Source organism: Oncorhynchus kisutch, linkage group LG3 (genome assembly GCF_002021735.2).
Source record: "Oncorhynchus kisutch isolate 150728-3 linkage group LG3, Okis_V2, whole genome shotgun sequence".
Lineage (NCBI taxonomy): Eukaryota > Metazoa > Chordata > Actinopteri > Salmoniformes > Salmonidae > Oncorhynchus > Oncorhynchus kisutch.
The window spans coordinates 63984076-64010404 of NC_034176.2; the positions used below are offsets into that span (position 1 = coordinate 63984076).

Consider the following 26329-nt stretch of genomic DNA (forward strand, 5'->3'; position numbering starts at 1 on the left):
AACAACGGCGAAATACGCTGGTGAAATTGAACTAGGCCTACTCTCATATCCCCGTGTGGACCTTTTTTAAATATAAATTTTCATTGGCACATGAATGATACAGGACACAGCCGTGTTTCAGCAGCTGCACCGTAGAGATTAGAGCAAGAAATGTACAACTAAGTGCAGGAAGGTAGTTGATAACATTTTGTCAGTGTAAAAACATGAGTTCCCTAATTACTAACCGCTTCCCCCACTTCTTATAATGTCCCATAAAGACCATGTGACAGCTGAGACCTATTTTGCTACACTGGCCTAAACTGCCTGTTACAAGCCTGCTCGGAAGGGGCCTCTCGCAATGAGGTGTCATAAGATGTTAGTATCGGTGGATAACCCTCAAACATTTTCTGTCATTTCTTTACAATGGGCCCGATTCCGACTTAGGGAATTACAACTTTCTTACTCACGCCTTTCCTACACACTTCTCAGTAGTTGGTATTCAGACTTACCTTAAGGTGCATAGTGGGCTTTGTAGGTGTGGTTCTCTTGTGTGCATGGAATAAATGTAATTCAACTGCTGAAAACCCTTTTCATTGAGTTTTCTGTACATTCTTAATTTAAGCCATCCCTTCAAATACGGTGTACTTTTAATAAAAATGCACGCTCAACTATGGTCGGAATCGGGGCCAATGTAGGTTTGGGAAATTATTCAGCAGGCAAATGCCCCCCACCCCCAGATGCTCTGACTCCTGGTAGCTCACCACACCACCCAAACACTCATCTTTCACTCCTCAATGGTCTGACTCATGTTCACTTACTCAAACCATTCCATCTGTTACACCAGAAATGTAAGCATTAAGTCAGCAGTGTGGATAGCACAGATACAGTACTGTGAAAAAGTAGCCCTCTTTCTATTTTTCTTCTACTTTTGCATATTTTGTCTACTGATTACCAGATCTTCAACCTCAACCTAATATTAGATCAAGGGAACCTGAGTGAACAAATAACGATGACATATTTCAGAAACAAAAGTAACGCAGCTTGAAAACCCACAAATTTTGCTAAGTTAAAGCAGTTCTGCATGCAAGAGTGGGCCATAATTCCTCCACGGCGATGTGAGACTGATCAACAACTACAGGAAGCATTTTGTTGCAGTCATTGCAGCTAAAAGGTGACAACCAGTTGTGTTACCAGTAAGGGGGCAATTACTTTTTCATACAGGGGATTTGGGTGTTGCATAACTTTGTTAATTAAATAAGTATAAACTCAGGTTCCCTTTCTCTAATATTTGGTTTTGAAGATCTGATACCTTTCAGTATCAAAAATATGCAAAAATAGAGAAAATCAAAAAGGAGGCCAATAATTTGTCATGCAATGGTATCTAAAAACAACAATCTTTCCCTTGATATAATTACAGCCTGGGCTTTTCTCATTTAACACAAACTTTACTGTGATGCAATGTTTCAACAGCAAGAACATTTCACAAACATGTCATAAGTCCCTTTGATTTCACATACAGTGAGCTTCAAAAGTATTGGGACAGTGACATTTCTTGTTTAGGCTCTGTACTCCAGCACTTTGGATATTGGAGACACTTTTATTGTACATTAAAAATAGAATATGTTTCAAACACTTCTACATTAAAGTGGATTATGGATAGTCCTGAATGGATTGTGAATAATGATGAGTGAGAACGATAGACGCATAGCTGCCCCCCCCCCTTCCAATGCTAACCTCCCCTGTTATTGTAATGGTGAGAGGGGGTATGATATTTGTGCGTCTAACTTAATTAACAATTCATTCAGGACAGTCCGTAATCATGGTAGCATCCACATTAATGTAGAAGTGTTTAGACACATATTCTATTCTTATTTACAATAAAGGTGACTACAAAAATGACACAATGCATTATTTATCATTCATTTCTATTGGGCACAAAATAATCTGGAACACAACCAAAACAAACAGCAAATGCATTCAACAATTTTCTACAGTATATGGAGCCAAATACGAAACTTTTGACTACTTTAAAGTGCAGACGGTCAGATTTAATTTTAGTGTGTTTTCATCTATATCGAGTGAACCGTTTAGAAATTACAGCACTTGTTGTACATTGTCCCCCCATTTTAGGGGACAAATTCACTGTCTAAATGTGTAAAGAATCATACCCTTTTTTTCAAGTCAGGGTATATGCAGCAGTTTGGGCCGCCTGGCTCGTTGCAAACTGTGTGAAGACCATTCTTACTAACAAAGATCGTAATTAATTTTCCTGACTTTTACATAATTATGACATAACATTGAAGGTTGTGCAATGTAACAGCAATATTTAGAATTAGGGATGCCACCCGTTTGATAAAATACGTAACGGTTCTGTATTTCACTGAAAGAATAAACATTTTGTTTTCGAAATTATAGTTTCCGGATTTGACCATATTAATGACTCGTATTTCTGTGTGTTTATTATATTATAATTAAGTCTATGATTTGATATTTGATAGAGCAGTCTGACTGAGTGGTGGTAGGAAGCACCAGGCTCGTAAGCATTCATTCAAACAGCACTTTCCTGTGTTTGCCAGCAGCTCTTCGCTGTGCTTCAAGCATTTCACTGTTTATGACTTCAAGCTTATCAACTCCCGAGATTAGGCTAGCAATACTATAGTGCCTGTAAGAACATCCAATAGTCAAAGGTATATGACATACAAATGGTATAGAGAAATAGTCTAATAATTCCTATAATAACTACAACCTAAAACTTCTTAACTGGGACTATTGAAGACTCATGTTAAAAGGAACCACCAGCTTTCATATATGTTCTCATGTTCTGAGCAAGAAACTTATCTTTTTTACATGGCACATACTGCACTTTTACTTTCTTCTCCAACACTGTGTATTTGCATTATTTAAACCAAATTTAACATGTTTCATTATTTATTTGAGACTAATTTGATTTTATTAATCTATTATATTAAGTTAAAATAAAAGTGTTCATTCAGTATTGTTGGAATTGTCATTATTACAAATATATATATAGAAATCGGCCGATTAATCGGTATCGGCTTTTTTTTGTGGTCCTCCAATAATCGGTATAGGCATTGAAAAATCATAATCGGTCACCCTCTAATAGAGATTATGCAAAAAATGCCATGGTAATAGAAACATTTAAGTTTACACACTCCCAGGAATGTCATACATGATGGATCATTAGCTTATACAGTTCACTAACTTTCACACATCTAGATGTTCGGGTGGGGTGGGTGTAGAGCCAGAGACAGCAGTGGGGTCAAACTGTAGACCCCAGTTCCTACATTTGAACATAAAAATGGATTTAATCAAACAAAACTATGCTATATTTTATCTCTGGGACCCGCAAGATTACTTCATGTAAGTACATTATTTACCTTCAGAGGTGAATGTATAAAACCAGTTGCTTTGATAAAGGGTTTTGTTGTGCACTCAATATCATGATATTTTTTCATTGTAATAGCTACTGTTAATTGGAAACTGCAGTTAGATTAACAAGAATTTAAGCTTTCTGCCCATACTGTATGTATGTCTATGTCTCAGAAAGCTGGCTGTTGTATACAACGTCATTCTAGTCACATTAGGGACACCCACCCCGTAGAGGTTAACCTCAAAGTTATTGTATCATTTTAAATCCAAAGTGCTGGAGTACAAAGCCAAAACAACATCAAACAATTGTCACTGTCCCAATACTTTTGGAGCTCACTGTAATTATATATATTAATACAAATAAATAAGCAACAGAAAAAAATATATACAGTACCGGTCAAAAGTTTGGACACACCTACTCTTTCAAGGGTTTTTCTTTATTTTTTACTATTTTCTACATTGTAGAATAATAGTGAAGACATACACTATGAAATAGCACATATGGAATCATGTAGTAACCAAAAAAGTGTTAAACAAATCAAAATATATTTGAGATTCTTCAAAGTAGCCACCCTTTGCCTTGATGACAGCTTTGCACACTCTTGGCATTCTCTCAACCAGCTTCACCTAGAATGCTTTTCAGTCTTCAAGGCCTTTTCCTCCACTCTGCGGTCTAACTCATCCCAAAAAATCTCAATTGGGTTGAGGTCAGGTGATTGTGGAGTTCAGGTCATCTGATGCAGCACTCCATCACTCTCCTTCTTGGTCAAATAGCCCTTACACAGCCTGGAGGTGTGTTGGGTCATTGTCCTGTTGAAAAACAAATGATAGTCCCACTAAGAGCAAACCAGACGGGATGGCGTATCGTTGCAGAATGCTGTGGTAGCCATGCTGGTTAAGGGTGCCTTGAACTCTAAATAAATCACTGACAGTGTCACCAGCAAAGCACCCCCGCACTATCACAACTCCTCCTCCATGCTTCACGGTGGGAACCACACATGCAGAGATCATGCGGTCACCTACTTTGCGTCTCACAAAGACACGGTAGTTGGAACCCAACATTTTGACTCATCAGGCCAAAGGACAGATTTCCACCAGTCTAATGTCCATTGCATGTTTCTTGGCCCAAATTAGTTTCGTTTTTTGATTCCATATGTGTTATTTCATAGTTTTGATGTCTTCACTATAATTCTACAATATAGAAAATAGTACAAATAAATAAAACCCAAATAAAGTCCACATTTTTTAACTGGTACTGTATATATTTACAACTATCATACTGTTAGCATGAAACTTAAAAGTTAAGAAAATATATATATATATTTCTAAAATTTTTGCAATATACTATACATTCATATTGTCACATAAAATATTTGAAACATCTGCAAAGTTCCATATTGGAAAACAGAGCATGATTATAAAATATATAAAGGCCAATTCCTCCAGATAAATCATTAACTTAGCACAAGTGCAGTTCCTTCAACTTCTACAGCGTTCTGTTTTTTGACCAATTGATCGTGAAAGAAACAAAGGAAATGGCTCAGTCACTTGACTGTTGACTGTCATGTACTATTCTTGAGGTAGCGTGGGTGTAAGCAAGACCAAAGTACAAGTGCAGACATGTCCAAGTCAAGTCCGCTAGGTCAAAGGGCTGGGGTGAGAACCCACAGAGCTGATTCTAGCAGAGCAATGTCAGGACCAGTGTTAGTACCAGACCCAGACAAGCCAAGCAGGGAGAGGCCAGGCCTGTGGCCCCACTGTCCAGCTGTAACTTGTATTGCACCAGGGTCCTGTGGTAGCCCCTCTCCTCAGACACACAGCTGTATGTTCCCTGCTGCTCAGGGCCCATGCTCTCTATTAGCAGGAGACACTGGTGCTCTGACCCTCTGGAGATGCACGGTGTTGCTGTGGTGTTGCCATGGTGCCTCCAGCTGTACTCAGCATGGCTGGACAAGGTTGGGCAACTGAGGAAGTACTTTGAAGATAGAGGAATTCTGATTTCATCTGCAGCGCCAACTAGTGACCTTGGAAAGTAAACTAAGAGCAAAACATTGCTTTAAGACTTCCATAGCTAACCATTGTGGGTGGTTTCCATCCTGTACTTTAGTACATGGTCATAATAAATGGTTTTGTATTTATACGAGGGTGGCTGTAACACACTACACACCTTTACTTGCAGTAACTCCTCTGGATATGTTGCTGCATACCTGATGGTTCCCGTTCTCCACATCCTGAATTGTCTTACTGTAAAAAGACAAGCACATATGAGTTAAAGAGTCTCAACAAGCAACTCAACCAGAAAATAGTGAATGTCTCTTTTCTCTCAGGGGTTCCTCATTCCGGTCTATGGTATAGTAGGGTGTCTACCTTGTGGTGGGCAGAGTGATACTTATTTAAAACTGCAGAGCTGAACTGAAACCACAGTGCATAGAACGTTTGACTACACGAGAGGAAGTGTAGTATACTTTTAACAGCAGGTGGGGATCAGAGTGAGAACTAACATTTCCCACTGACACACTGCAGACAGACTTGTATGTTACGTTTCATCTAATGAAGTATATTGTGTTTGTTTTCATGCCTCATCTGACATCACATTTGTTTGAACTTTATTTTGTTTGTTTTCGTGGCCTCATCTGACACCACATTAGTTTGAACAAGGGCCATGTGTGTTAACATCATTCTGGAAAAACAGTTTCTGGCCATTTTGAGCTGAACTGATGGACAATAAGGTTCACAGGCTCACAGGAAAACACAGAGAGGAAAGCAATATGTCGGCAACCATTAATGAGAAATCTATTTTCAAATCACCATTAAATATCTATACAGCAGATGCTATAATCTGAAAGCAGGCTGTGCTTGGTCTCACTTTGTAGCTGCGGTGCAGTGAATGCCGTCCCAGCCACAGTAAGGGTCTCTGGCCAGGACACAGTCTTCACATTGGGCTCCATACTGCTCACAGCTGCCCAGGTCAATCTGAACCAGCTCTCTGCTGGAGGCCAGATACAGCTTCCCCTTGAACACAACACCACAAAAACATTAGTACTCAAAAGGGTTCTACCTAGAACCTAAAAGGGTTCTACATAGAACCTAAAAGGGTTCTTCCGTTGTCCCCATCGAAGAACCCTTTTTGGTTCCAGGTAGAACCCTTTTGAGTTCCATGTAAAACCCTTCTACATGGAACCCAAAAGAGTTCTACCTGGAACCAAAAAGGGTACATTGTAGGAAATACTGGAACAATGACTTGACTGCAAAAGAAAGTTAGTGGCTTACAATTAGAACACCACTGCTTCTACAATATTATTATAGAGATATAAATATAGTTATGGTAGATTTTTTTTCTTCTTCTTCTTATTTTTTTTTTCTTCATCTTTATTTAACCAGGTAGGCTAGTTGAGAACATGTTCTCATTTGCAATTGTGACCAGGCCAAGATAAAGCATAGTAATTCGACACATACAACAACACAGAGTTACACATGGAATAAACAAAACATACAGTCAATAATACAGTAGAAAAATAGAAAACAAAAAGTCTATATAGAGTGAGTGCAAATGAGGTAAGATAAGGGGGTTAAGGCAATAAATAGGCCATGGTGGCGAAGTAATTACAATATAGCAATAAAACACTGGAATGGTAGATGTGCAGAAGATTAATGGGCAAGTAGAGATACTGGGGTGCAAAGGAGCAAGATAAATCAATACAGTATGGGGATGAGGTAGATAGATGGGCTGTTAACAGATGGGCTATGTACAGGTGCAGTGATCTGTGAGCTGCTCTGACAGCTGGTGCTTAAAGCTAGTGAGGGAGATATGAGTCTCCAGCTTCAGTGATTTTTGTAGTTCGTTCCAGTCATTGGCAGCAGAGAACTGGAAGGGAAAGGTGACCAAAGGAGGAATTGGCTTTGGGGGTGACCAATGAGATATACCTGCTGGAGCTCGTGCTACGAGTGGGTGCTGCTATGGTGAGCAGTGAGCTGAGATAAGGCGGGGCTTTACCTAGCAGAGACTTGTAGATAACCTGTAGCCAGTGGGTTTGGCGACGAGTATGAAACGAGGGCCAACTAACAAGAGCGTACAGGTCGCAGTGGTGGGTAATGTATGGGGCTTTGGTGACAAAACGGATGGCACTGTGATAGACTGCATCCAATTTGTTGAGTAGAGTGTTGGAGGCTATTTTATAGATGACATCGCCAAAGTCGAGGATAGGATGGTCAGTTTTACGAGGGTATGTTTGGCAGCATGAGTGAAGGATGCTTTGTCGCAATATAGGAAGCCATTTCTAGATTTAATTTTGGATTGGAGATGCTTAATGTGAGTCTGGAAGGAGAGTTTACAGTCTAGCCAGACACCTAGGTATTTGTAGTTGTCCACGCATTCTAAGTCGGAGCCATCCAGAGTAGTGATGCTGGACGGACGGGCAGGTGCGGGCAGTGATCGATTGAATAGCATGCATTAGTTTTACTTGCATTTAAGAGCAGTTGGAGGCCACGAAAGGAGAGTTGCATGGTATTGAAGCTCATCTGGAGGTTAGTTAACACAGTATCCAAAGAGGGACCAGAAGTATACAGAATGGAGTCGTCTGCGTAGAGGTGGATCAGAGAATCACCAGCAGCAAGAGCGACATCATTGATGTATATAGAGAAGAGAGTCGGCCCGAATATTGAACCCTGTAGCACCCCCATAGAGACGGCCAGAGGTCCGAACAACAGGCCCTCCGATTTGACACACTGAACTCTATCAGAGATGTAGTTGGTAAACCAGGCGAGGCAATCATTTGAGAAACCAAGGCTGTCGAGTCTGCCAATAAGAATGTGGTGATTGACAGAGTCGAAAGCCTTGGCCAGGTCGATGAAGGTTAAGATGTCATTTAGGACCTTGAGCGTGGCTGACGTGCACCCATGACCAACTCTGAAACCAGATTGCATAGCGGAGAAGGTATGGTGGGATTCGAAATGGTCGGTAATCTGTTTGTCAACTTGGCTTTCGAAGACCTTAGAAAAACAGGGTAGGCTAGATATAGGTCTGTAGCAGTTTGGATCTAGAGTGTCACCCCCTTTAAAGAGGGGGATGACCGCGGCAGCTTTCTTTGGGAATCTTAGACAATACGAAAGAGAGGTTGAACAGGCTAGTAATAGGGGTTGCAACAATTTCGGCAGATCATTTTAGAAAGAGAGGGTCCAGATTGTCTAGCCCGGCTGATTTGTAGGGGTCCAGATTTTGCAGCTCTGTCAGAACATCAGCTATCTGGATTTGAGTGAAGGAGAAATGGTGGGGGCTTTGGCGGGTTGCTGTGGAGGGTGCCGGGCAGTTGACCGGGGTAGGGGTAGCCAGGTGGAAAGCATGACCAGCCATAGAGAAATGCTTATTGAAATTCTCAATTATAGTGGATTTATCGGTGGTAACAGTGTTTCCTAGCCTCAGAGCAGTGGGCAGCTGGGAGGATGTGCTCTTATTCTCCATGAACTTTACAGTGTCCCAGAACTTTTTCGAGTTTGTACTACAGGATGCAAATTTCTGTTTGAAAAAGCTAGCCTTAGCTTGTGTATATTTGTTCCTAACTTCCCTGAAAAGTTGCATATCACAGGGGCTATTCGATGCTAATGCAGAACGCCACAGGATATTTTTGTGCTGATCAAGGGCAGACAGGTCTGGAGTGAACCAAGGACTATCTATTCCTAGTTCTACATTTTTTGAATGGGGCATGCTTATTTAAAGGGACACAACAGGACAAAGACGTCTGACTGCTACGCCATCTTGGATTGCTGTCTAGTGTCCCTCCCATCCCGTTCAGACCTCTGGGGCGTATTGTGTTCGGATTTTGGAAACCACCTTCCAATGTGGGCGCATTGGAGATGGATATGACGTTAGCAACAGCCTACAACATGTATTTGAATAAGGCATGTGATTTCAAACCTGTGGCCAACACTTATTATCCAACTAAATCCACAATGCCATCAAATGATACGCAGATGGAATGCATTTTAAGGACAGCATCTACAGTTCAAACATCAAATGTTCAGCCGTGATCAAGTAACTGATACACATGTTAAAACATGGTTTGAAAAGGATCTCTTTGACTCTGTCTATTCCACTCCATGTCTCATTACTACATTGCTACCATTGTTGGATCTCAACGGGGAGGTTTCGGTGTGGGCTGTGTTCCTTGACTCACCGTGGATGAGTGCAACATCATACTGAGGATGTGTGCTCTGTAGTTAAAAGGTTGTAACTCAGCGATGACGAAGACTTGACCATCCCTCTCCAGAACCTTATGAATCCCTCCATTCTCTAGTGTACACACACACACACACACACACACACACACACACACACACACACACACACACACACACACACACACACACACACACACACACACACACACACACACACACACACACACACACACACACACACACACACACACACACACACACACACACACACACACAGCCAGTGTGAAACAGCAGTCATTCATCATTGAGGATATGAGTGAGAGTCAAACATGACAAAAATACGTGTGTAAGAAATGTCAACACAGTCATTTAAGCATAACACACACACAATAGTTAATGTTTCATCATAATGTTGAGACATCCTCTAGTCATATTATACCACTCACAGTACAGATGCAGATGCATGCTGGGCCATATTTATGAGTATCTATGACTATTGCTACAGTAATGCATCCGATACTGTACTTCAATTACATTCATCAGTCTCATGTCCGGCCTGTACGTCTCTGACACACCCTACAAACTGTTTTGCAAGCATTCATCTCAAGTTAGGGTTGATTGCATAAGTCTATGTGTGCCATGAAGGGAAATGAACTGTGGCTTGGCAAAGACTCCCAGCACAGTGTGATAAGAGTATACTTCCCCTTAGCTCTCTTTTTAAACTTCAAAATAAACTGTTGACAGGCTTTTACTACACCTTACACCGTGAAAATAAAGTGTCACTTTACACCTTGTAGTACCATATATGGTCAATAGTATTTCAACCTTCTGAAAGCCTCTGTCTCTTGAAACTGGGGTGAGTATAAGATGGAAACTTTCTCATCTCATCCACATTCCTATAAATATACTGTACATATACACAATATGGCTCCTTATCATCACTTGCTGCAGGGTCATATGGGGTCTATGTTAAAGGTCTCCTAACATAAGGTTTCCTGTCATTCCTTTCAGACTGATCATTTCTGATTAATCGTCTAGAGATCAAAACTTCTCACCTAAAGACAGAAACAGGACATTCCCTTTGCCTTGGACTCTGTCCACGCAGATGTGGTGGTAATACTGGTGAGTGACCAGGAGAGGCCCACTGGTGACCCCCTCCTTCATCTCTGAAACCTTGTCCACCATCTTCAGGACTTCCATGGGGAGTTTAGTACTGTCTTTAACACACTACAAGAGGATGGACACGTATGTATACTTCAACATACGAAGACATACACAGAATACAGTCCAATATTGTAGACATACAGAGTAAAGGAGTAGCGCTGACTAGAAAGTCATATTGTTGAGTATATTATTTAGCATACCTCCCCAGGTCGTGGGCTTGGAATGGACCCCGTGTGCCCAGTGAAGTTGGAGGTTTTAAAGATGTGGTCAATATCTTCTATGGTGTAGACACATACAGCACTCATACCCCTAGGGATATGCACAGAGCTCAGCAAGTTTCAACTATCCACTGACTTCATGTCATAAACTGTACTACGAGTCCCTGCTACCAGCTGCTGTTGTGTTGTTATTGCTGATTTGTGTATGTTACTAAGGTCCATTCTGAACTATCTACAGTATGTCGTCCTACCAGCCATTCCTGAAGAGTGCATAGACCCTGGTATCCTGCCACCTCTCTGCCAGAACAGTGTTCACGTCCACTAGCTGGGTGAAGTACAGCCTGCTGTCATGGTCTCCACAGAAGAGCCTGGCACTCAGCTTGGAGGTCCACCTGAACTGCAGATAAGACTTGGGCCCTCCAAGATCAGCCTGGAACACACATGCAACCACAGACATGCTAAGATAATCACAGTGGGCAGTGCACACACCACTCAAGGAGACCCCGATGGAATTAGTCTTAATTAAGGGCTTAAATGGGCAGAAATGGAGTGGTACCACATATGAAAGATCTACAAATATTTTCTGAACTGCAACACTGGTGATTACATACAGTGAAAGCATGATTCATGTTCTACAGTATGTAGTGCTTACCAGTGGAGGCTGCTGGGGAGAACGGCTCATAATAATGGCCGGAACGGAGCAAATGGAATGGCATTAAAACACCTGGAAACCATGTGTTTGATATATTTAATAGCATTCCACTGATTCCACTGCAGTTATTACCATAAGCCCGTCCTCCCCAATTAAGGTGCCACCAACCTCCTGTGGTGCTTACCATGCAGACTTGAGCAACCCAGGGAACCCAGAGATCACAGCCCAAACACGGGCCTCGGTTCTTCTCTATGTAGAAAGCATATAGTCTGTCCTGCAGACGATCCTCTCTCTGCCCGCTAGCCACCAAACTCACATATCTCTGTTCTAAGGAAAAGAACAGGAGAAATAATGACAGTCCATGGACAGTCTGATCAGATATACAGTACTACGCAAAACAATGTCAGGCCATGTCTTGTTCTCTCGCTCTGTTATAATAAATTATAATAATAATATATAATAATAATAAATTACATTTGTAAAGCACTTTTCATTATACAGAATAATCTCAAAGTGCATTCAATAAATTTAAAAACAAATAACGTTTTTTGGGACAACTAGACCAGGCAACTGACACAAAGAACACAGTTGACGCCACAAGGGACAAGGACAAGCCCAGCTTTCCTTATCTAACTTTGCATTGTTGGAAAAGGACCCGTAAGTAAGAATTTCACTGTTAGTCTACACTTGTTGTTAACGAAGCATGTGACAAATAAAACTGGATTTAAAAGCCTTCCTAAAGAGAATGGTCTTTAGGCCCATTTTAAAGGAGCCCAGAGTCTGTGATGCCTTCAGGTGGTCCGGGAGGGCATTCCAGAGGCTGGGGGCGGTCGAGCTGAAAGGCTGATCTCCCAAGAAGCTGAGCTTGGTCCTGGGGGCGTGGAGTCGCTTGTCCTAAGGGTGCAGTTCCATACCTGTTCCACTGTTTTCTGTCCATAGCTTCTTCTTCCCGAACCTGTTGATCCCCACGGAACGCTCTGTGCCTGAGTGAGTGGTGTAGAACTGCTCTACCTCAGGAGAACCTGGAGACACAACACATTAGCTCAATAACCACTCATGAACATTAGGTCATATTATAGGGTAATGTTTTCCATTTAGACATTTTCCTCACCAATGAGGAGCGACGGCTCTCTTTCATTTATGTGTTGTTTAATGTCTTGGATGTCCTTGGATGGAGTGCAGATAAACGGGTCGTCTGATGGGTTCTACAGTGGAATCGTTTTGTGTTAACACGCCAATGGCAAAATGGTACCATGAAAAGTAATGTATACTTATATAATGAAAAGTATGTCCCATACCATGTAACAGCACAATGTGTGTTGTTGTCCATTGGTTCCACACAGGAACAGTTGGTTTGGATCTTTAGTCTTGCATAAAACAGTGATGTTATAATGACAGTCCTGAAGGACAAAACAGAACTGGTTGTATACAAAATATTCTATGTGTAACTTTAGTAATGACCTGTACTATAAAACCAACATCCTCTCATCTTTACATGATACTCACTGGTGATGTGGGATCATTACTTCTACAACCCTCTCCAAACACAGGACCCTGCAAAGGCAATCATTAAAAACATTGTACAGGTACAGATGTAGGATCTTCATTTGAGCCAGTTTAATAGAGCAGGAAAATACTCATGCAGCAACAGGACATGTGAATTATTATGTGGATAATAATTCATGGACATTTTTTGTAGGCGTTGATACATTTTGCTTTAGGGTAAATCAAGTGACATTTTAAAGTGGAAATTACAAACTTTAAAAGCATTTTTAAACCTTGAATATACAACAAGTTTGCATTTCCTGCTGTGCAGCAACGACATAGTGATAAAAGTAAGATCCTACATCTGTACATGTAGAGTACTATAGGTTCTAATTATCAGAGTAAGAACTCGCCGGACACTACGAAAGCTTAAACCAACTTAATTCTTCCCAAAGGATCAAACAGCTGAATCGACAAAGACAAGGTTACAATAGTGGTAGCATATGTACCCCACTTTGGGTTGAGTCTCCTCCTTCTCGCTAAACATCGCATCTTCATTGCTAGGCAGGAAACTAAGTAATATTGGCAATAAACAGTTCCTTTTCCCATAACGTGACCTGACCTTGGTGACCTGACCTTGATCCCCTTATCCAAATCAAATCAAATCAAATTGTATTTGTCACATACACATGGTTAGCAGATGTTAATGCGAGTGTAGCGAAATGCTTGTGCTTCTAGTTCCGACAATGCAGTAATAACCAACAAGTAATCTAGCTAACAATTCCAAAACTACTACCTTATAGACACAAGTGTAAGGGGATAAAGAATATGTACATAAAGATATATGAGTGAGTGATGGTACAGAGCGGCATAGGCAAGATACAGTAGATGGTATTGAGTGCAGATCCACGTCACTCTCCCCTTATCAGTACTGCCACATGGGACTGTTTTCCCTGCACTCAGCCCCTCCCACGCTTAATTACACCCACCATGACATTTCCTCCTACAGACATCCCCTGGTGTAAACTCTGGGCTAAGGCACCCGTCATGTCTCTATTAGGACTAATGATTAATAATAGTTAAAGCTCAGAAATCCAGACCCATCAGTAAAATGTTCAATACATCCATTTCAACGTAATCTAGTCTACAGCATGTAAGAGGGGAAGGACTGTTTAGCTAAATATTTACTGTAAAAATACCAATAACCCTCCCTCTGTTATTCCCATCAATTACATTACAGCAACTCTATTGGACAATCCTACTTAGAGCACAACCTGAATAGAGCTAAATCAATACAAAGCAAAACAATACACACGTAAGGTTTGTAGTAAGGGTATGTAACTCAGTCATACTACCATTGTAGAGGTCTTAGAACTGTTGAAGTTTGTCTGGAACAGGTTTATGCTGCCTGTAGCATATACTATGTTGTCATGAGGGCCATGCAAGAGCTCTATACGGCTGTTATTCCCAGACAGGTGGATTCTTAGGAAGCTCACATCTGAGGACACAGAGATATAAATCATTAAGAAAACATATGACTGGACATGTGTTCATGCAAAAATGTGCTCATTGAGATTACACTCTGGAACTTCTGGAACTAGGTTAACTTCTTGGAAACCATGATTGATCCCATTAATAAGGGATCCTAGCTTTCACCTGGTCAGTCTATGTCATGGAAAGAGCAGGTGTTCCTAAGGTTTTGTACACACAGTGTATTGTCAGAGTTAAATAAAAGAAGGTACCCAGTGACCAAATTTGAATAGGGTTAATATTTCACGTTGTGCCAGATGAGTTTATCCTTCTAACTTTACCGTAGCAGAGCATATTTCCATAATGTGGGTATAGGCTAGAGGTCGACCGATTATGATTTTTCAACGACGATACCGATTATTGTAATAATGACAATTACAACAATACTGAATGAACACTTAATATAATACATCAATCAAATCAATTTAGCCTCTAATAAACAATGAAACATGTTCAATTTTGTTTAAATAATGCAAAAACAAAGTGTTGGAGAAGAAAGTAAAAGTGCAATATGTGCCATGTAAAAAAGTTAACGTTTAAGTTCCTTGCTCAGAACATGAGAACATATGAAAGCTGGTGGTTCGTTTTCACATGAGTCTTCAATATTCCCAGGTAAGAAGTTTTAGGTTGAGGTTATTATAGGAATTATAGGACTATTTCGCTAACTAGCTAGCCATTTCACTTCGGTTACACCAGCCTAATCTCGGGAGTTGATAGGCTTGAAGTCATAAGCAGCCATAAGCTTGAAGCATTACGAAAAGCTGCTGACAAACGCACGAAAGTGCTGTTTGAATGAATGCTTACGAGCCTGCTGCTGCCTACCACCGCTCAGTCAGACTGCTCTATCAAATATCAAATCATAGACTTAATTATAACTTTATAACACACAGAAATACGAGCCTTAGGTCATTAATATGGTCAAATCCGTTAACTATAATTTCAGTGAAATACGAAACCGTTCCATATTTTATCTAACGGGTGGCATCCATAAGTCTAAATATTCCTGTTACATTGCACAACCTTCAATGTTATGTCATAATTACGTAAAATTCTGGCAAATTAGTTGGCAACGAGCCCGGCGGCTCAAACTGTTGCATATACCCTGACTCTGCGTGCAAGTGACACAATTTCCCTAGTTTAATATTGCCTGCTAACATGAATTTCTTTTAACTAAATTTGCAGGTTTAAAAATATATACTACTGTGTATTGATTTTAAGAAAGGCATTGATGTTTATGGTTAGGTACATTCGTGCAACGATTATACATTTTTTGCAAATGTGCTTGTTAAATCACCCGTTTGGCAAAGTGATAATGATAAATTAACAGGCACCGCATTGATTATATGCAACGCAGGACAAGCTAGATAAACTAGTAATATCATCAACCATATGTAGTTAACTAGTGATTATGTTAAGATTGAATGTTTGTTATAAGATACGTTTAATGCTAGCTAGCACCTTACCTTGGCTCCTTGCTGCACATGCATAACAGGCAGTCAGCCTGCCACGCAGTCTCCTCGTGGAGTGCAATGTAATCGGCCATGATCGGTGTCCAAAAATGCAGATTACCGATTGTTATGAAAACCTGAAATCGGCCCTAATTAATCGGCCATTCCGATTAATCGGTCGACCTCTAGTATAGGCCTTCCATCCTTTTATCTCACCACTGTGAAGGGCTGTATGATATCTCATGTACATTCCTCATTAAATATGTTAAAGCTCAGTATTAATGTAGGCTTGTATGAGTATAAATAGTTTGTGTTCCTTACCAGAGTTGGCTAATGACAAAGGTGTGAAATATGGTTAATGTTCTTGTACTTTTGAAGAAGTGCAAAAAGGATCCTACTCTCTTTAATTTCTCTCGGAACGGTGCTATGCCAGAATGTGGACAGCCAGAGCACGGCACGGTATACCTCAATCCAGGTATAGCATGCATCATTGTACATCTAATCATCACGAAATGATGAAAGGTGAATCGAGAAGATTGAAATACTGTTCGTTTTTAATTCAACTGCCATTATCGTCAGCATGCTAGGCGAGGTAATGCTAAAGCAACCTATTGGATTCAACAACACTTCCGGTAGCTACTCACGCCAACTCTAGGCATTGCATTGTTATTACATTTCTTTCATTGTATTCACAGGAATGTCCCTGTATTGATGTGCAATGTTGTTATTATTGCTGCAATCATTTTTTTTATGGAATCCAGTGGGCTGCTATTGCATTAGCGAGCCTAGCATGCTGACGAAAACTGCAGTTTAATTCAAAACAAGTAGTATATAAATATTCTCGATTCGGGATGATTATGAGTACAACGACATATTCCATCCCTGGATTGAGGTATGTTTCCACATTCCGGCAAAGCACCACAGAGTTTCTAAACCCAGATACGCAACATTGCGAGACTTCTGGGAATGCTTGCGAAACAGACCAGGCCTGGGTTTGGGGTTTGAGAAGTAAATGAGAGAAGTGAAATGTCTTTAAGTAGTTTAATATGTTATAATTCCAACCTTTTGAAAGTGCCAAAATTACACATTTTTAATTTCCGTTTAAAACAACTTCATATCGAAGGAGTGCCTTTGATTTGATGGCCTGCACATGACCTTTAGACCCAATGATGTGTTTCTATGCATGAGCTTAGCTAGCCAACATCGCCTACAAGTGTGATCGGGGGTTTCTATTTGAGAAGCCGTTCCTGCCTATCTTCAAAAAGTACTGTCACAGATAGAACAATGAGACAGATATTTCACTGGATGTATAACTGTGAAGCATCCGCTTGGAGTTTCAACTGGTAGTCAGAGGAAGCCCAGTTGCCTGCAGTGTGGGAAGATGGAACGAGATGAATTTTGGCACAGAGTGGACAAAGTTTTGTATTTTTTTTATTTGACCTTTATTTAACTAGGCAAGTCAGTTAAGAACAAATTCTTATTTACAAAATGGCCTACACCGGCCAAACCTGGACGACGCTGGGCCAATTGTGCACTGCCCTATGGGACTCCCAATCATGGCTGGTTGTGATACAGCCTGGAATTGAACCAAGGTGTCTATAGTGACGCCTCAAGCATTGAGATGTAGTGCCTTAGACTGCTGCGCCACTCGGGAGCCCAAATTATACTTTACTCTTTGCCAAAGTTGAAAGAAATGTGTTGTTTTTAAAAGGAGTGCAAAGGCAAATTGAGTTACGTTCCCTAATGGAAATACGAACATGCATGCTAGAACACGCCGATAGGATCTCGCTAGTTCGTGCTTTGCTCTGCCCACCTCCATGCTTGTTCTGCCCACTATGACTCATTTGTTCCCATTTGAAACAACGGTCAGTGGTCTATCTTGGTACTATACTGTCTTTGCAACCTGGTCTCAGAGCATTTCGTATTATTCTGTACGTAAATCCGAAACACTCCATTTAGTATATGTTACATTTCGTATGGTATGTATTAATTTTCATATGATACATTACAAATTGCAATTGTACAATATGTTACAAACTGCAATTCGTCCAAAATGTTACGAATTTGCTAAATGTACAACTTCTTACGAATTTCTAAATGTATGATATGTTACAAATTCCAATTTGTAGTGGCTAATGTTAGCTAGGGATGGCTAGGTAGCTAAGCTAATGTTTGCTAGCTAGCTAGGCTAGGGGTTACGGTTATGTTTAGTAGTTAGGTTAGCTAGCTAAAGTTGCTAAAATGCTAAAGTTGCTAAAACGCTAAAGTTGTATGTGATGAGATTAGAAGATGCAACCTTTGGGTTGCTAGACATTTGTGTTATACATCCACCCACCCTCATTTTGTTTCTGCCTTGAGTAACCTTCCGTCTTATGCAGTGGAGGGTCGTCATTCAGGGCAGGTGGGGCAGAGTATTATTTATTTATATTAAATCATTGATTCAATAAAGCCTCCATACAAACATGGTCTCTTTTCTGCTTTCTTGCGTAAGGCAGCTCCAAAATGCAGGTGTTTCAGCCCATTACCAACGCTCCGTTAAATACGGTCTCGTTAATAATGGTCTCTAATTGCGCCGTGATTGGCTCAGTGTTCTGCCACTCATGGGGACACTAGGTCACTGCCAAATCTAAGGGTAGAGCTCTAAAATACAAGCCCCTTGGGTACTGCAATAGAGTTACATTAGAAGTGCCCATCCAAGAAGGTTCAAGGTTATTGGCCACAGATACAATTACATCATATTACTTTAAATATACATTAACTTTGATTGGACTGCTCATGTCAACATCATACTTTCAAAATATTAGCTAGAAGGCTAGTAGTCATCATCATGAATCAAATTGACAACCTACTAGTAAATCCTTTTTAATCCTTGTCATATGAAGAGAAATAATGGAGAGAAATTATAGATAAAATGTATCGGTGCTCATCGGCCATTGGACATATTTTATTTTTTTCACCTTTATTTAACCAGGTAGGCAAGTTGAGAACAAGTTCTCATTTACAATTGTGACCTGGCCAAGATAAAGCAAAGCAGTTCGACACATACAGCGACACAGAGTTAATACAGTCAATAATACAGTAGAAACAAGTCTATATAGGATGTGAGCAAATGAGGTGAGATAAGGGAGGTAAAGGCAAAAAAAGGCCATGGTGGCAAAGAAATACAATATAGCAAGTAAAACACTGGAATAATAGATTTGCAGTGGAAGAATGTGCAAAGTAGAAATAAAAATAATGGGGTGCAAAGGAGCAAAATAAATAAATAAATAAAATAAAATAAATACAGTAGGGAAAGAGGTAGTTGTTTGGGCTAAAGTATAGGTGGGCTATGTACAGGTGCAGTAATCTGTGAGCTGCTCTGATAGCTGGTGCTTAAAGCTAGTGAGGGAGATTAGTGTTTCCAGTTTCAGAGATTTTTGTAGTTCATTCCAGTCATTGGTAGCAGAGAACTGGAAGGAGAGGCGGCCAAAGAAAGAATTGGTTTTGGGGGTGACCAGAGAGGTATACCTGCTGGAGCGCGTGCTACAGGTGGGTGATGCTATGGGGACCAGCGAGCTGAGATAAGGGGGGACTTTACCTAGCAGGGTCTTGTAGATGACATGGAGCCAGTGGGTTTGGCAACGAGTATGAAGCGAGGGCCAGCCAATGAGAGCGTACAGGTCGCACTGGTGGGTGGTACAGGCAGGTACAGGCAGCGATCGGTTGAAGAGCATGCATTGAGTTTTACTTGTATTTAAGAGTAATTGTAGGCCACGGAAGGAGAGTTGTATGGCATTGAAGCTTGCCTGGAGGGTTGTTAACACAGTATCCAAAGAAGGACCAGAAGTATACAGAATGGTGTCGTCTGCGTAGAGGTGGATCAGAGACTCACCAGCAGCAAGAGCGACATCATTGATGTGGGCAGCAGGGTAGCCTAGTGGTTAGAGCGTTGGTCTAGTAACTAGTAACCAGAAGGTTGCAAGTTTAAACCTCCGCACTGACAAGGTACAAATCTGTCGTTCTGTCCCTGAGCAGGCAGTTAACCCACTGTTCCCACTAGGCCGTCAATGAAAATAAGAATTTGTTCTTAACTGACTTACCTAGTTAAATAAAGGTAAAATAAATCAAATTTATACAGAGAAGAGAGTCAGTCCAAGAATTGAACCCTGTGGCACCCCCATAGAGACTGCCAGAGGTCCGGACAGCAGACCCTCCGATTTGGCACACTGAACTCTATCAGAGAAGTAGTTGGTGAACCTGGCGAGGCAATCATTTGAGAAACCAAGGCTGTCGAGTCTGCCGATGAGGATGTGGTGATTGACAGAGCCGAAAGCCTTGGCCAGATCAATGAATACGGCTGCACAGTATTGTTTCTTATCGATGGTGGTTAAGATATCGTTTAGGACCTTGAGCGTGGCTGAGGTGCACCCATGACCAGCATTACATATACATTACACAAGAAGTTGGAAATCGCAAAGTCAACACTGAGTGGTTTGGAAGGAATAAGTGGCTAACTGCAAGCATTGCAAAGCAATCACTGGATGTGTGGATGTGTGGTCCCAATGTGTGGATGTATGGTTCCAATTCTCAGTTTAAGGTTCTCTTTTCAACATGATTTCTGGAGTGCTCAAAACAACTGTTAACTCAGAACTGGGAAATCTGACTTCAGTGAGTTCAAGACAACTGGGAAAAAACAAGCTCCGACTGGGAAAATAAGTTTTGAGTATCTATATGAGTATAAGTATCTATATCCATAGTAAAACGAGTACTATATCGACACAACCTGAAAGGCCGCTCAGCAAGGAAGAAGCGGCTGCTCCAAAACTGCCATAAAAAAGCCAGACTCCGGTTAGCAACTGCACATGGGGACAAAGATCGTACTTTTTGGAGAAATGCCCTCTGGTCTGATGAAACAAAGATAAAACTGTTTGGCCATAATGACCATCGCTTTGTTTGAAGGAAAAAGGGGGAGGCTTGCAAGCCAAAGAACACCCTCCCAACAGTGAAGCACGGGGGTGGCAGTATCATGTTGTGGGAGTGCTTTGCTGCGGGTGAGACTGGTGCACTTCACACAATAGATGGCATCACGAGGGAGGAAAATTATGTGGATATATTGAAGCAACATCTCAAGACATCAGTCAGGAAGTTAAAGCTTGGTCACAAATGGGTCTTCCAAATGTATAATGACCCCAAGTATACTTCCAAAGTTGTGGCAATATGGCTTAAGGACAACAAAGTCAAGGTATTGGAGTGGCCATCACAAAGCCCTGACATCAATCCCAAAGAAAATTTGTGGGCAGAACTGAAATAGCGTGTGCGAGCAAGGAGGCCTATCAACCTGACTCAGTTACACCAGCTCTGTCAGGAGGAATGGGCCAAAGATTAACCCAACTTATTGTGGGAAGCTTGTGGAAGGCTATATGGAACGTTTGGCCCAAGTTAAAGAATTTAAAGTCAATGCTACCAAATACTAATTCAGTGTATGTACACTTCTGACCCACTGGGAATGTGATGAAAGAAATAAAAGCTAAAATAAATCATTCTCTCTGCTATTATTCTGACATTTCACATTCTTAAAATAAAGTGGGGATCCTAACTGACCTAAGACAGGGAATTGTTACTATGATTAAATGTCAGAAATGGTGAAAAACTGAGTTTAAATGTATTTGGCTAAGGTGTATGTAAACTTCCGACTTCAACTGTATGTATACTGCAGCTACAAAACTAATACTAAGTGTATTTTGTGTAGTAAGCTGTTAGTAGCCCATGTGCCTCACACTAATAACTTGGTCTATTTTCACCTCTTAATTTTGCCAACTGTTCTGATTTGGTGGTGCACATGTAGCCTATAACCTGTTTCAGAGAAATGTAATTATTGAATGTTGTAAGAGCTCTCATTGTCTGCTAATATGCACCCTTTATTTATCATACGGCTCTGACTTGGTGTACAGGGAGTACACTTTAAGAATGGCCCATATTCTGAATTCTGTCGCTGTACATTTCAAAAGTGCTGAACAAATAGTTATATTGACTACGTCCGTCCTAACTCGCTCATTAATCGAAATTCCGGATGCCTTATGCCATTGTTTGTAAATCTCAAGTGTCAGTAAAAAGCACATTTGTTTAAGCAAGTCAGCCATATCAGCTAGGTTTTTTAAAAGGCAGTAAATGAGGCAGTAAATCAGAAATTGTTTCACTGCCAGACAAGGTTTCCCTGATAGCCAGGTGTAGCAGTGGGAAGGTGTTTGGACTGCTGTTGGGACTCTGCTGTTGGGACAGCTTTATGTAGGCCCTAACAGTTTGTTGGCACCGTTATAGTGCAATAATGTATTGTTTAGTGTTGTGTTGTGTAGTGGCATTGCTGGCATTCATCCACCCAATCTTTTTTGTTTTTTGCCCTACCAAGATGTACATGCTAAAATCCGGTGGTGGTATAAAAAAAAGTGTCATACTTGAGTAAAAGTAAAGATACCTTAATAGAAAATGACTGCAGTAAGAGTGAAAGTGTAACGGTTCTCTTGTGGTGAAGGAGAGTCGGACCAAAATGCGGCGTGTAGATTGCGATCCATGTTTAATAAACAAACGTAAAAACACGAATCAATACAAAACAAAGAACGTAAAGAAAACCGAAACAATCCTATCTGGTGCAAACACAGAGACAGGAACAATCACCCACAAACACACAGTGAAACCCAGGCTACCTAAATATGGTTCCCAATCAGAGACAATGACTAACACCTGCCTCTGATTGAGAACCATATCAGGCCAGACATAGAAATAGACAAACTAGACAATGAAACATAGAATGCCCACTCAGCTCACACCCTGAGCAACCAAAACATAGAAATATACAAAGTAAACTATGGTCAGGGTGTGACAGAAAGTCATTCAGTAAAATACTACTTGAGTTAAAGTCTGAAAGTATTTGGTTTTAAATATACAGTACCAGTCAAAAGTTTGGACACACCTACTCATTCAAGGGTTTTTCTTTATTTTTTATATTTTCTCCATTGTAGAATAATAGTGAATAATAGTGAAGGGTGGCTACTTTGAAGAATCTCAAATCTCAAATATATTTAGATTTGTTTAACACTTTTTTTGGTTACTACATGATTCCATGTGTTATTTCATAGTTATATAATGATTTTCCAACAGTTTTGAAGGAGTTCCCACATATGCTGAGCACTTGCTGGCTGCTTTTCCTTCACTCTGCAGATGGGATGGTGTATTGCTGCAGAAGGCTGTGGTAGCCATGCTGGTCAAGTGTGCCTTGAATTCTAAATAAATCACAGACAGTGTCACGAGTAAAGCTCCCCCACACCATCACACCTCCTCCTCCATGCTTCACGGTGGGAACCACACATGCGGAGATCATCCGTCTCACAAAGACACGGCAGTTGGAACCAAAAATCTCAAATGTGGACTCAACAGACAGATTTCCACCGCTCAAATATTAATTGTTTGCGTTTCTTGGCTCAAGTAAGTCTCTTCTTCTTATTGGTGTCTTTTAATAGTGGTTTCTTTGCAGCAATTTGACCATGAAGGCCTGATTCACACAGTCTCCTCTGAACAGTTGATGTTGAGATGTGTCTGTTACTTGAACTCTGTGAAGCATTTATGTGGGCTGCAATCTGAGGTGCAGTTAACTCTAACCTATTCTCTGCAGCAGAGGTAACTCTGGGTCTTCATTTCCGGTGGCGGTCCTCATGAGAGACAGTTTCGTCATAGCGCTTGATGGTTTTTTCAACTGCACTTGAAGTAACTTCAAAAGTTCTTGAAATTTTCCAGATTGACTGACCTTCATGTCTTAATGTAATGATGGACTGTCGTTTTTCTTTGCTTATTTGAGCTGTTCTTGCCATAATATGGACATCTTCTCTATACCAACACTACCTTGTCACAACACATCGGATTGGCTGAAACACATTATGGAAAGAAATTCCGCATTTTTTTAACAAGGCCACCTGTTAATTGAAATGCATTCCAGGTGACTACCTCATTAAGTTGGTTGAGAGAATGCCAAGAGTCTGCAAAGCTGTCATCAAAGCATAGGGTGGCTACTTGGAAGAATGTCAAATCTCAAATATATTTTGATTTGTTTAACAATTTTTGGTTACTACATAATTCCTTATGTGCTATTTCATAGTTTTGATGTCTTCACTATTATTCTAAAATGTAGAAAATAGTGAAAATAAAGAAAAACCCTGGACTGAATAGGTGTATCCAAACATTTGACTAGTACTGTACTTACGTATCAAAAGTAACTGTAGTTGCTCAAATATACTTAACTATCAAAAGGAAAAGGAAAAGTTTTAATAATAAAAAAAAATCCTTATATTAAGCAAACCAGACGGCACAATTTGTTACATGTTTTTTTATTTACAGATAGCCAGGGTCACTAAACCAACACTCAGACATTGTTTACAAAGCAATTGTGTTTAGTGAGTCCGCCAGATCAGAGGCAGTAGGGATGACCAGGGATGTTCTCTTGATAAGTGTGTGAATTTGACTAAGCAGTCAAAATGTAACGAGTACTTTTGGGTGTCAGGGAAAATGTATAGAGTAAAAAGTACCACAATTTCTTTAGGAATGCAGTGAAGAAAATTTGGTTAAAAAAATATAAATAGTAAAGGAAAGTACACATTCCCCAAAAAACGATTTTATTCTTAAAGTCCTTTAGGCCACTGCTAAAATTGCCACTGGTCTTGTGTAAACATACCAAACATATATAACGTACTAATTTGTATGTCTGGGATTTACTTTTAATATGTTACGTCTGGTCTATGATAATAGTCTGGTCTTTGATAGCACAGTTCAAAAATCATGAGAGAAAGAGTACTCAAAGAGAGTCGGGTCCTTTTGGCTATTGTGGACTCAATACACTTTTCCTCCAGATATTTTAGTATTGAATATAAATCGACTCCTAATAGGCCTAATCTTTCAACAATTGTACTATTGATTTAAAATGAAAAGCTTAACTTACCTTTGTCTGTCAATGTCACTCTAGGTTTGTGAGAAACGTCCGAAGCTTTCACCGGAAGAAATAGTCCTAAAAAGACTGCAAAGAGCGCGAGCAGACTCATGCTTTTCTGAGTCTTGGTTCTCGGCAATTAATTACTTGAAACTGTCGTAGCGTTATTTTAGCATATAACACGAGGGTGAGGTCTATACAGTCTGGTCTTCCATTTAGTCTTGTCTTCAATCTTCAATCAAGTACAGTAGCCTAAAAGTAGCTTAATTGTTCGGTAGTGAGACAGACTCCACTCAGTAATATTTTTGGATAGACCACGCACTTGAATTGTCTCTTCCGTCACGCAAAGCATGTATGTAGTCTAAATTCAGAGAAGGCGAGACTGGTCTAGACTGAACAGTAGCCTCTCTCTTCCGACCCAGGTTTAAAACATTAATTTAATCGGACCAAATGTTAATCAAGTTTTAAAAGGATCCGCCCCTTTTGAAAATCCTAAAATGACATACCCAAATCTAACTACCTGTAGCTCAAGACCTGAAGCAAGGATATGCATATTCTTGATACCATTTGAAAGGAAACACTTTGAAGTTTGTGGAAATGCTAAATTAATGTTGGAGAATATAAAACATTATATCTGGTAAAAGATAATAAAAAGAAACATGTGTTTTTTTGTATTTTTTTGTACCATCATCTTTGAAATGCAAGAGAAAGGCCATAATGTATTATTCCAGCCCAGGCGCAATTTATATTTTGGCCACTAGATGACAGCAGTGTATGTGCAAAGTTATAGGCTGATCCAATGAACCATCGTATTTCTGTTCAAAATATTGTGTCAAGACTGCCCAAATGTGCCTAATTGGTTTATTACAGTTTTTCTCAATTGCTAAAACACTAAAACCCATTGGCTGAACAAAGTTCTCAGTTGCCTGGACTCATTTAGCTAATTATGCAGTCTGTTGTCAATACCTTAAACCATTTCACAATAAAACACAATTTGCAGATCTCACTTAGACTTTTCAGCAAAACTCTAAACACATTCTCATTCTCAAAACACATTCTGCACTCTAATGCACATGTCATCCATACTGGTAAACACAAGTGGCAACAATCAAATACAAAGACATGTTATTGATTGAACACAACCACTCAAAATTGATTTAACCTGTTTCAAATGATGCGACACAACCAATATAAGCCAGTTCAGAGAGCAAACAGGTTGTTGAAGGTGGAAAGGAGAAAGTCTGAGAATGGATAGAAGAAACAATGTGAGAGGACGAGTGCGTATGTGGGCGACGAGGGGGAAGAGGAGGAGGAGGGCAAGAAAGAGGAAGCGGAGGAC

General features: G+C 40.3%; 1 protein-coding gene across 2 annotated transcripts; it reads right to left on the reverse strand.

The window, feature by feature from the left end:
- Positions 1-1403: 1403 nt before the first annotated feature.
- On the reverse strand, positions 1404-25423 carry LOC109887239 (semaphorin-4D). Of its 2 annotated transcripts, none has more exons than XM_020478688.2 (14): positions 25003-25423; positions 14418-14560; positions 13084-13131; positions 12876-12977; positions 12689-12782; positions 12492-12599; positions 11762-11904; positions 11177-11355; positions 10908-11016; positions 10599-10770; positions 9540-9655; positions 6236-6381; positions 5537-5613; positions 1404-5406 (listed from the first exon to the last, which is right to left on the reverse strand). In XM_020478688.2, the coding sequence occupies exons 1-14, from the start codon at positions 25100-25102 to the stop codon at positions 5048-5050; spliced, it is 1896 nt and encodes a 631-aa protein (XP_020334277.1). In that variant the 5' UTR covers positions 25103-25423; the 3' UTR covers positions 1404-5047. The 2 variants fall into 2 exon arrangements, with proteins under 2 accessions (XP_020334277.1, XP_031666443.1); XM_031810583.1 differs by having other exon boundaries at positions 2915-4179.
- Between the last annotated feature and the right edge of the window lie 906 nt (positions 25424-26329).